The 12,021-nt window shown below is 34.6% G+C and overlaps 1 protein-coding gene across 1 annotated transcript; it reads left to right on the plus strand.

Moving 5' to 3' along the window:
* The first annotated feature begins 1,719 nt into the window (after positions 1-1,719).
* On the plus strand, positions 1,720-9,984 carry KERA (keratocan). Its single transcript, XM_026058445.1, has 4 exons — positions 1,720-1,758; positions 1,879-1,981; positions 3,292-4,184; positions 9,812-9,984. Exons 3-4 carry the CDS (start codon positions 3,299-3,301, stop codon positions 9,982-9,984), a joined length of 1,059 nt encoding a protein of 352 aa, XP_025914230.1. The 5' UTR covers positions 1,720-1,758; positions 1,879-1,981; positions 3,292-3,298.
* The last annotated feature ends 2,037 nt before the right edge of the window (positions 9,985-12,021 follow it).

The following is a 12,021-nucleotide window of genomic DNA, read 5'->3' on the forward strand; positions in this document are numbered from 1 at the left end:
GGAGGTCAAAGGAAACATTTTACGGCCTAGGTGTTTAAAGAGATACTCATAATGAAAAGGTTAAAGTAGTATATTTAATTATTGTGCTTATAATTAGCCCATCTGCTTAAAGCTAAAACCTTTATTTTTAGATCTAGAAGTAAATTACTCTGAATGAACTTAAAAATTTTAAATATTCAAATATATTAAAATAAGACATATATCAAAATATATTAAAATTTAAAATATTCAGCATTTCCTGTGCAACGTGCTCTAGGTGACCCTGCTTGAGCAGGGGGGTTGGACTAGATGATCTCCAGAGGTCCCTTCCAACCTCAACCATTCTGTGATTCTGTGATTCTGTGACAGTATGTATGAAGGGATCAGTTTTATACATGACTTTATAAGTCATGTATAAAGAAAGTGCTAATAGACTACGAGTGATGTTGAAGAGTCTGGAGTTCGAAATGGAGTGAAACACTTATGCACTTGTTTCATTTTTAAGCACATACTTAAGCCATGTAAAAATAACAGGTAATAAGCACGTATTTTTTTGCTAAACAAAAAACAAGGTAGTGCAAACATTACCTATGAACAAAATTTTTTCATATTTAACATTAACCTTTCTGAAGTCAGTGGAAGCTACAGATGTACTTGAGGGTTGCTTTCCTTTTTTACAGGATAACATGAAAGAGTGAGGATTAAAATGAAGACTAGGTTACTTGTCTTTTCGTCTACTCTATTTCTAAAGTTCTTTTGAGACGTTCTTATTTTAGGCAGCAAAGTATTAAACATTATGAAATAGGTAATTAAAGGTTTTATTATGAAAATAAAACAGATTAAATTGAATTAAAATATTATTATATAAGTAAGATAACTAGTCATAAAAGGTATCAGGATATATTCCATGTTTGAAGTATTTCACATTAGATTTTTTCTTAAAATACTTGTGCCGTTGTTCTGGCTTTGAACGTGGCTAGTTTTCCTGATATTAAGCTATTACTTTAAGTTTGGACTAAAAACAAAAACAAAACCCTAGAAAATACTTAATGTGAGAAATATGTGCCTATGACTTGGATAGCAAGTTGAATGGAAAGAGTTTACTTTAAACCAATGATAAAAGAGGATAATTAATTGGTGCTTTAATAATTAAAAACAGAGCTTACTGCAGGAGGCACTGCAGAATATGATTTTTTTTGTAGAAGAATATGCAAATTTCTCACTGAATAGAAAAGGCATGTTTTAATGCTTGAAGAAAGGAAGATGTTTTTAAAAAAATCCTTATCAAATACTTTTGCTATCTTCTTCCCCTAATCAAGAATTATATCTTTAAATGGCACGGCAGCATCTGCATTTGATCAAAATCAAATAAAAGATTTCCGCAGGAACAGATGGCACTGTTTTTAATTCTCTGTGGCCAATACAGGTATTATGAGACTGAATTATGATGTATGCAAGCTTTGTGTTTAAAGCATCATTTCATAAAAATTTTGAATAAGGGCACATTTTCTTTGACTTGTTTCATCTAGACCAGTTCTTCTCATCTGCTAAAGTCTAACAATCAAATGCCTTTTGTGGCTGCTTGATATTAAAGTCAGGATTTCCTGTCTTTTCCTGCCTAGGTGCTGAGGTGCCTTAGTTATTTTAGGGGTTAAAAGTTGCAGTCACTGATGCGTATATATTAGGCTGTATTCAAAGAACACAGCTTGTAGCCTGACTCAAACTATTAGTCTAACAACAGTGACCAATAGAAAGAGAAGAAGATCCAAGAAAGCTGAGGTAAGCCCAAACTCTGAAGCAATGTCAAATTAGAAACAATAGATAATAAGGTGTGTATGGTAGTACATCTGGGAATACCAACATGTACTTCAAGTTTTATATGCTATTAATTCTTAGGAGGACAGGAAGCAAACACAGTGGTTAGCAGCCAAGGGCTATTTAAACTGCTATTTAAAGGGATTTCTAACAGGCTTCAGATAGCTCCAGGAGCTTGACTAACAAGGTAAATTACTTTATATTACTTTTTAAAAATATTATTAAGATTATGAATATTTACATAGTGAGAAGGTGCAATTTCACTGTGTAAATTAGTTATGTTATTCTTTATAAATATTTTGTTTGTCCTTTTTTGGAATATTTCCAGGTAGCTAGCAGTTTCTGAGGTGGGGAGATCTGTGGGATACTGCACTTGCTGCCGCTAATAACGATTATGAAAAGTATCAAATGATTCTGTATCATATACAGTAATTAACTGAGACATTAACCTTACTGGTGCATTAACCCTATGAGAGAATCATCTTTTTATTTCAATTCTATTTTTGCCAAAACTAACATCCTAATTTTCACCAGAAATCTCGGCTGTTGGTCTCTTGCCTCTGTATTGCAAAATGCTTGCTAATCTTTATCAAAAAGCAGACAAGACAACACAGCTTGTGAAACGCTGCTACTGTGCAACCCAAATGTCTGTTGGAGCAAATTATCAATAATGGTGTTCACTGTTTAATGATGGAAGAGGCTAAACAAAATTAATAGATAAGTAAAATAGATACAAGATGCATAAGTGTATATGGTATAACTTGATATAGGACTTATTCATTATGCAATTTACATTGAGCATTTGTTTTGGCTCTTTGCTTTGGAGAAGAAAATTCATAACTTTGGATATGAGAGAGTGAATGAGGGAGGGGAAAGGATTACTCAAACAGTTTCCCTCCAAGCTTTATAAGAACATGCCCAACAAACAGCTGTTAAAACACTCTTTGATCTTTTACTTTTCTGTGATGAGAAAAGACCCAGGAAAATGTGATCCAGATGCCATAATAATTTAGGAGAGAGGAAAAACAGAAAAGAGAGTATGATTAATTTAAAAGGAGAACACCGACTACAATGGAATTAATATCATCATGATATTGATAGCTTTATTGAAGATGATACATTACATTAACTAGTTTATGCAAAATAGTTCCTTATAGGAAAACTTAATGGAAACAGATTTATAAGAAGCATTGACTTTCAGTCAGAAAATTATCAATATTTTTAGATTCTTTGAAATGACACCTGCATGATTACCAGTACTAATTGCTAGTCAATGAGAAATCTAAGTTGAAATAGGAAAATGTCATCCAAAACAAAGCACTGCATTGTTTATGCCTCTTATATTACTGTTCAATTTTTCCTTAACATGCCATAGAGTACAGAATTTGGCTGTTTTTATAGGAAATATTATACTGAATGTAGTACTGCTTTATTAATCTAGTATGCTTTCAGAGCGTTCTTCTGAGAGACAGTTAATTGTTTTTCTTCCTTTCCAAGGAAAATAATGACTCTAAAAGTCTATCCAAACCTTTTGCTCTTATTCTTGTTCAATTCTGTGTGGACTCAAACTGTGAGACAAGTTTATGATGAGCTGGATCCAGAGCATTGGTCTCACTACACTTTTGAGTGTCCAAAAGAGTGCTTTTGTCCTCCCAGTTTCCCAAATGCATTATACTGTGATAACAAAGGACTTAAAGAAATACCTACAATCCCAGCAAGAATTTGGCACCTCTATCTTCAAAACAACCTCATTGAAACAATTTCAGAGAAGTCTTTTGTGAATGCCACTCACCTGAGATGGATAAATCTGAACAAGAATAAGATCACCAACAAAGGAATTGAAAGTGGTGTGCTGAACAAGCTGAAAAAGCTGCTTTACTTATTTCTTGAAGATAATGAGTTAGAAGAGGTGCCTGCCCCATTACCAGGGAGCTTGGAACAGCTAAGACTGGCTAGAAACAAGATCTCCAGAATTCCAGAAGGAGTCTTCAGCAACTTGGAAAACCTTACCATGCTAGATCTGCACCAGAACAGTTTGTTGGACAGCGCTCTTCAAAGTTACACCTTCCAAGGACTCAGCAATCTTATGCAACTCAACATAGCAAAAAATTCACTCAAAAAAATGCCTGTAAGCATTCCAGCTAATACACTGCAGCTGTTTTTAGACAACAACTCCATTGAAGTGATACCAGAGAACTATTTCAGTACAATACCCAAAGTGACTTTCCTTAGGCTGAACTACAATAAATTATCTGATGATGGTATTCCTCCAAATGGGTTTAATGTTTCATCTATTCTAGACCTACAGCTGTCTCACAACCAGCTCACTAAAATTCCACCTATCAATGCTCATCTTGAGCACCTTCACCTTGACCACAACAGAATCAAAAGTAAGTGTGTACTGCCAGTGCGGGATCCCACCAAGATGTAATTCTTTTAAAATGTCTATTTAACTAAAGAAAAGACACATCATTGCTGGTTATGCAGAAGAACATCTAATTTTAAAACAAAACAAAACAAAACAGAAAATTCTCTGAATCAACTCATTCCTTTATTTTCCTAAGGAATCCAAAATATTTTGGACCAGCCACATATATTTATATATTAGAATGAAATTCAAATGAATTGAGAGAAAAATACTTTTTGAACGTAAAGAGATTGAAAATGTGCTAGAGATGATAGGGAGATAAGCAAGAGGACATCCGACAGGCCAGTTTTCAAGTCAAGATCTAAAATATGACTACAAGATATATGCATGGAAGTAATACCACATGTGAAAAATGTGCATTTGTATATAGAAGAGACGCTTAGCAAGCAGATCAGAAATATGAGTGGATTTAGGAGAATTTGTCAATTCGCATTCCCATATAAACACACCAGTAACCATTTTGTGGAAACAACAATTGAAAAATGGGGGTAGTAAGTCAGGATATTCAATCCACATCTGTATGCCTTAGATTTCCAAAATTGCTGAGCACCTTAGAGATTTCACTAAACAGAATTGCAGTGTTCTCAGCTCTTCTGAGTATCTCTTTGTCCATGTAAATTATCTAATAGGAAACTAAGGTGAGGCACTCTTAATATTAAATGTTGACTGTAATCAACACAATCTATTTTGAATATGACTAATTAGAATGCAAATATCGAATATCTCAGGCTTCAATATCTTCCCCATCTTTTGTTTTCTGTGCACAGCATGCTGCCATTTGCAGTTGGTCTTTCCTAATGAAAAATCCTTTTGCTGACTTTACAGAAGTTTTGTGCTACTAAGGTTTTTCTTCTCAAATGTCTTTTATGATTTTCCACTTTGTGTAAGTGAGAAGAATTTTTGTCCCCAAGGCAACAGAAGGATGTTGTCATGCCATGGTTCTGCATTCATTCAGGCATGGCTGGGTTGTGGTGGTCAGGGATGCTGTGTACAACTGCTTGCTCAGCAAGTCCTGCAGACCCCAGATCTTTCAGTTTACTAATCTGCAACCGACTTTTGCTAGCCAGTAGTTTCATGTCAAAAGCCAAAATCAAAATGATCACTTTCTAATTACCACTGCACAGAAGATACCCAAGTCTCCACAAATTAATTCTTAATATCATGACCTAGAACAAATAGTGCTGCATATTCATCTTCCTATCATGGTAAATTAACTGAATACACCTTATTTCTTATTCCTTATTTCTGTGTAGTGCTATTGTAGTTCACAAATACAGTAAAAATAAGTTTGGCTTCTGCATGAAAAAATACACATGGAAGGAAGATACCTATTAATAATTCAAGTTAATTCAGTCTGCACTTAGCAAATCAAATGTATAACACCTAATAAAAATTCAATTGTGTACAACAGGCTGCTATTTAAATGATCTGCCAGAAGTCTAACAGTTAATTAGAGTAAGGGCTCAAGACATACACCTCTACTTAACAGATTTCATTGTCCACTCGTTACAAAAGGATTTATTTTAATCTCTTCACGTCAGGGCCTCAGGTGCACACTTTATCTGCTGTCACTTTAAATGGACGCTAAATTGAAATCAGTGGAATGTAACCTTTCCAGTTAAGATGTGCTTTTTATCTAGGTAGCAAACAAGTATTTAAACAGTTGCCAAATTATCTTCTTTTTCTAAATGTGTTTAAAAAGTTAACAAACTGTGAAAAGCAACCTATGTAGCACCTGTAAACTCAAGTCCAATTTTCCACTGACGCACCAGGACTCATGAGCCCAAGTTACAATAATTTTCAATAAGAATTATGTTCTTAAATGATTTCACTACTTTTCAAAACGGGACAAGCCTCACTCACTTAAGCACTTCAAAATGTTGCAATTAATCTAAAAAAAATGAAGTTTTTATTCAGTATTAAAAATAATGGCTATATTTAGTAACTACATATAAAGTTGTCAAGTGCATGTATTGTGTAAACCCAATTTTATCACAGGAGCATATTTTTTTTTGTTCAGGAGGTAAGAGATAATGACATATTCTCCACTAGACACTGCCCTAACATATAATATCTCAAGGGATCTTTAAGATCAAAGACAAAGAATATAATTCTGTCAGGCAAGAGTAATAAGATGTGGCACTGATTTGCAGATTGTTTTTTTGTTCTTTAACCAGGAAGATGATGATTAGTCATTACTTTAAGGTAACCAGTGTAAAGAATTTTAAAGAAAAAAATAACTGCAAAAAGCCTGAATCTGGTTTCTCCACAAAAGAGTCCACCTGAAAGTTTACTTTTATATGTGCAGTATGAACCCTCTTTACAGTACTAATCCTAAGATATCCCTGCACATCTGCCAGTTGCTATTTTACTTTCTCTTTGTGGTTCATAGTTACAGTATTGGCATTGCAAGTGCTCAGACATCAATATTTATTTATAAATGCCATTTGCCTACTTTTTTTATTGTATGTTACTGTATGACATCGGTCCCCCATGTAAGTCCATGACCTTTTTCTGCTAGAGACCATTTAGGAATATATAAGGCAATATCCTGAAGCCCAGTGAAGTCAATGAGAGCCTCATTACTGGCCTCAGTGAAACCAGGGTTTCACCTGTGGTCCCTTCACCAAGGATCTCTCATCATCTCGTCTGATGATGTGGAGAGTGAGCAAAGCTGAGCAGATGGTATTACAGTGCTATCAACCGAGTGATGAAAGGGAATGAAAATAACAGCATATTTCCCCTGGGGAATGTCAGGAGACTGGGATAACTCCTCCGAGCTAATATTGTTCCATGCAGAGAGAAAGGATGAAGTCCTGAAGCTTGGTAGCAACACTGGTCTATCAGAGTCCATTACAGGATCCTTACTTACTGTCAGAACCCTGAGCTATTACTGGTACTGGCTTCTTTGCTGAAAGAGCCCTGAAAGGTGTGCATTTCCAGGCTGATCCATGGCTGCTGCAGTTAATTGATACCTGAAATGGAGAAAAGGAGTCTAACTATTCTAGTTAGACCCCAGTGGGTGCAGCTAGAGGTTACAAGCACAGAACAGAAGTACTTTCTCCTTCATCTTCCCTGGGTACTGTCAGAATATATTTATCTTCTAGATCAACTTGCTAAGTGTTGAGAAGTCACTTAGGAGTTTTACTGGAAAAGAAACAGGATCTTCTGTGGCTGTTTAGCAGACACAGAGTATTAGCCATTAATTAGGACCTCTTCTGTAGTTTCCCTCTACAGCAGCTTCTGAGCCTGCCATTTAAATATTACCCCACCAATACTGTTGACCATAGGTGGGATTCATCTTATTTGAACTAACCATGCCAGTTTAGTATCGAGTTTGAGTTTGTCATATAGACTCCCTACAAAGTTAATACAAAGAGACATACAATGTCAGAGGGAAATTCATCCCATCTTAAAATAGGTAGCTAAGACTGTGGACATGGATAACCTTTTAGACATGTTTGTCTCTCTCCAGTGTTTATAAACAGAGTCTAAAAGAGATTTATTTTGACCAATGCTCTACATGGATCAGTTTAGGTGAGAGGAATTGTACCCATATAGGTGGATTGCCTTTTTCAGGATTTAGGAGAAAGTGATTCCTGTCACTAGGGAAGGACTATTCTTAGTTGCCTTTGAGAATCCTTAATGCTTAAGGAGGTCAATTAATCCAAAGAGATCAGTTCTCAGAGTAGTGGTTTCTTCTGGGCTGAAAGCTCCAGCTCAGAGCTCTGCCAAAAGGGGAGATGGAGCACTTTGGCGTGCCTGTCTCCCTGCCTCATCTCTTGGCAAAAATCAGTGGCATTGTATGCGTGAACAGGAGGGCAAGAGGAAAAAGACATGCTTTTAATCCTCTGACAGTCTGGGTGGGATTTACTGTTCACGGAAAAAGAGTAGTAAAAGTCAAACTGCTTCATACCATTCATATCATCAGGAAATCACTTCTTCATAGGTGGCCTGTGGTTAGATAACTGCTTCCTCACATTAAGGCTGGAGCAATTAACCTTGAAAAGACTAGTATGGTGGATAGTCTCTAGATCAGAGAACACAGAAACCACCATCTTTTAAGGACAGCAGTGCTCTTTGAATCAGACAGATATTTTCTGCTAGACAGTGTTAATTCACTATCACATCTTTTAATACCTGCTTTCATAATGAAACCTCTCTCTCAAGCCTCCTGTTTCACATCTTCACACATAAAAATAAATTGTAGCTTTTTTCTTCTGAAAATATCAACTGCTTTACAAACATTCATCAAATTACACAACATAGGCAAAGAAGTTTTGAAGATGATAATTATGACAGATGGTTTAGGCCTTGGCCCACTGGACATATTTATCTAGTTTCCATGACAAAGACAAAGTCCACTTCCAAGATGCTACAAAGTTTTGGACAGTGCTAGTCATAATAATTTTTCTCTTTGGGGAAAAAAGAAAAGAAAAAGATAAAATTAACATCTTTTGTTTCCATCATAATTTTTAATCAGTTTTTTTGGACTGTAATCCAAAGACAAGTTACATGTTTCTATTGTTAAATATAAGGGAGAAAAACTGTGGTGAGGAAGCTTTGAAAAACATTCTCTCTTCTTTTGGTAGTCTGGGCTGCTCAAAGAACTTTTGTTCCATTTTCCCTCCAAGCAGTTTTTGTAGGTGGTCTGGGGCCAACAAGATCCAACAGTCAGACCAGTCACTAAATACTATAAATTAGTCCAATGAATTTGACATCTTTGATAAATAAACACCACTTTAGTGATTTCTGGAATAAGGCCATTTTGAGGCTGAAATAGGGCGTGGTCTTTATTCAACAGCTGAAGACAAGAAGTGAAGAGTATTTTAGTCAAGTAAAACTGCAGAGATAGTTTATAAGGGACAACAATAAGAAGTTAACATCTTCAACTCTTATGAAAATGGGTAATGTTTTAAGCCATAGTTTCAAATTTTATGTAAACTAAAACAAACTATGCATGATTTACAAACAGTTTTAAGTACTTGTTGACTTTCAGATTAGGAGGAAGAATATCCCACAAGTTATATTCATGCAATTAAAACCAACTGTATTGTTGAAATTGAGAGAACAGGAAATCATATCTATTAAAAGTTGTAGTCAGTCTACATTATACAAAAAGTTCTTCCAATTCAACTGCTACATTTTGAATGTCAGATTCTCACTGGAGAATATTATCTGCTAATATTAATGTGCTGTCATTGAAGTAAGATGTTCAAAATCACTCAGCATTAAATTTTTTCTGCTCTCTCTGAGGTCAGAGTTATGTCTTAATGAATACTTACCCTTATAGTTATCTAAGACAGTTTTCTCTCTGTCCAAGGTAAAATTATTCATCTAGTGACTCTTTAGTCATAGTTACAACACATCAAATATGTGATTAACTGATACAGATTACATTATCTTCATATACATTTTTGAAGAAAAAAGTAGTTAATTGTTAATTAAGCATTTCTCAACTCTGAAAAGAACAAATATCTCCCATGCATCAAATATCAGTGTGAGGCTGTGTTATCATTTCAAAATGCATTTTATTTGCATGTGCCTTTCCCCTGAAAATTAACTAACATGTTTGATCAACATTTGCAGGCGTCAATGGTACTCAGATATGCCCTGTCTCAATTGACATAGCAGAAGACTATGGTTTTTATGGTAACACCCCCCGCCTCCGCTATCTTCGCCTGGATGGAAATGAAATTCAGCCTCCAATCCCACTGGACATCATGATATGTTTCCGACTACTTCAAGCTGTTGTCATATAAAGATATCACAGTGTCACTGTTGTGCTGTAAGAGTGCTAAGATACAAGTTTTGCTGGAATGAAGCTTGTTCTAACTCATAAATCAAGAAGTAACAGGTTTCTTTTGACTAATTCTTTCTTTCTTTACATATTTTTTTACAGCTGCAAAGATTGTTCTTCTTTTAGAATAGATTTCAGACATGAAAGGTCTCCCAACATGAAACGTGCTTAATCTTTTGTTTAAGAATTCCTAATGCAAATATATTGAAAATCATCTGATATGTTCCCAAATATTCCAAAGCAAGTTCGTACCTACTCTCTCTCTCGACAAATCCTACAATGTCTATCCCCATTGACAGCATTGTTATAGACAAATTATATTTCTTTATATTTGTTACACAGTAACTAACATAAAGAATGAGTGCACTTGAGTGCACTTGGCTAAATATATATGCTAGAAAAATCATGTATTACATGACCATGAGTTAACAGAACTGACACTCTTTTTTTAATATAGTCATTGCCTAACAGTGAATAGCCACTTAACAAGAAAATAGCTCATACATCGTTGTTATCCTTTGAGAATGGGAAGACTTATATTGATGCTTTTAAGACACGAAGTGTATGAGACTCAGGGTCCGAGGCAAAGTACTGGACATATATTGCTGAATGGATTAATTCAATGTATTATTTCAAAATTGAAGTACACTGATCTAATTCAACCCCCTTGACAAAAGAATACCAGATGAAATCTTGCTTTGTCAAAGTCAATGCCATTTTTTTCCTGATTTGTTCTTCAGTATTCTACTTCTAATTTTGACATCATTTCTTTCTGTAGCTTTGGGATAGTCATTGAACCAATACATTTTGGTTTCCATAGAGATAAAAATGAGAATAATACTGATTACCTATTTCACCGACTAGACACTTCTCAGAAAGTAGAATGGTTAATTACTATAACTGTGATAAATAGACAATTAACAAATTAAAAAATACAACTCTCCCCACACACACATTAAACAGAAATTATTTACCAAAATAGGCAAATATTTGCATAGGAAATATATCAGTTCAACAAAATACAATCTACTCAGTGCAGTATTTAGCTATCTGCTAGCTCATGTACACACACGTAACACCGGATTTTAGAGAAGTCCAGTTATTTAGACTATACCACATTCACAATTTAGAAATAACAGAGATATCAGCAGATATTCTTTTTTACAAAATCAGTTTTCTTTCTTTTTTCATAAGACAAAGTTTTCAATACACAACTTGAATATTTGAGTCAACTATTCACTTGGAAAGTATGACACTTGATATCTCTGACAGCCAGCATAACAGACTATCCATCAGTCATTTTAGTCTCCTTGTATTTGTAGATAGAAGCAAATAAGTGCTTTTGATGGCTTGCATCTATTTCTAACATTTTAAGACTGGCCTCAGTAACAAGCGTTTGCATGTGGTACACTTTTTCTTTGAAGATGAAACATTTTCTTAAAAGTGCTGAAAAGTGCAATTTCTAGCATTCAGAGTCTGTTTATTTGAAAAATTGACCTTATTCTGCTCCACTGCACTTGTGGAAATAACCCATTATAGAAACCCAATATAGAAATAAAACATTCAGAAATCCTATCACCAAAACATTTATTTTTGCAGTTCTTTTTATGTAATTGCTGAGAAACTTGCCCTCCTAGCAAAATATTTTCCGTACCTCGGCAGTCATCCTATATGAACAAACACAGAAGATTAAAAAAAAGTTTCTACAGTACCTATGCATGTTTACCTATGTTCTTTACTTTAGCAATAGTACAGTAATTTATTTTTTGAACAATTTTATTTGACAATACTAACAATTAAATTAATACAATGATTATTTGATTATACTTGGAAATGAATTCTACTTATCACAACAAGCAAACAATGATACACCAATGTGAATGTTCACAGGCATATATACAAATTATTAACAGTTATAAATTATGATATTGCAGAAAGATCTTGAAGCTTCAGCCAAAATTTTTGATTCTTTAGGCACTATATACTTATTGAAACAAAA

This window comes from Apteryx rowi, unplaced genomic scaffold (assembly GCF_003343035.1).
Source record: "Apteryx rowi isolate R43461 unplaced genomic scaffold, aptRow1 scaffold_147, whole genome shotgun sequence".
Taxonomy (NCBI): Eukaryota; Metazoa; Chordata; class Aves; order Apterygiformes; family Apterygidae; genus Apteryx; species Apteryx rowi.

Excerpts from the sequence above, each read along its gene's own strand:
- KERA (XM_026058445.1), top strand. The coding sequence starts at position 3,299 with ATGACTCTAAAAGTCTATCCAAACCTTTTGCTCTTATTCTTGTTCAAT. Across the intron at positions 4,185-9,811 it reads TGACCACAACAGAATCAAAA|GCGTCAATGGTACTCAGATA; the intron begins GTAAGTGTGTAC and ends CAACATTTGCAG.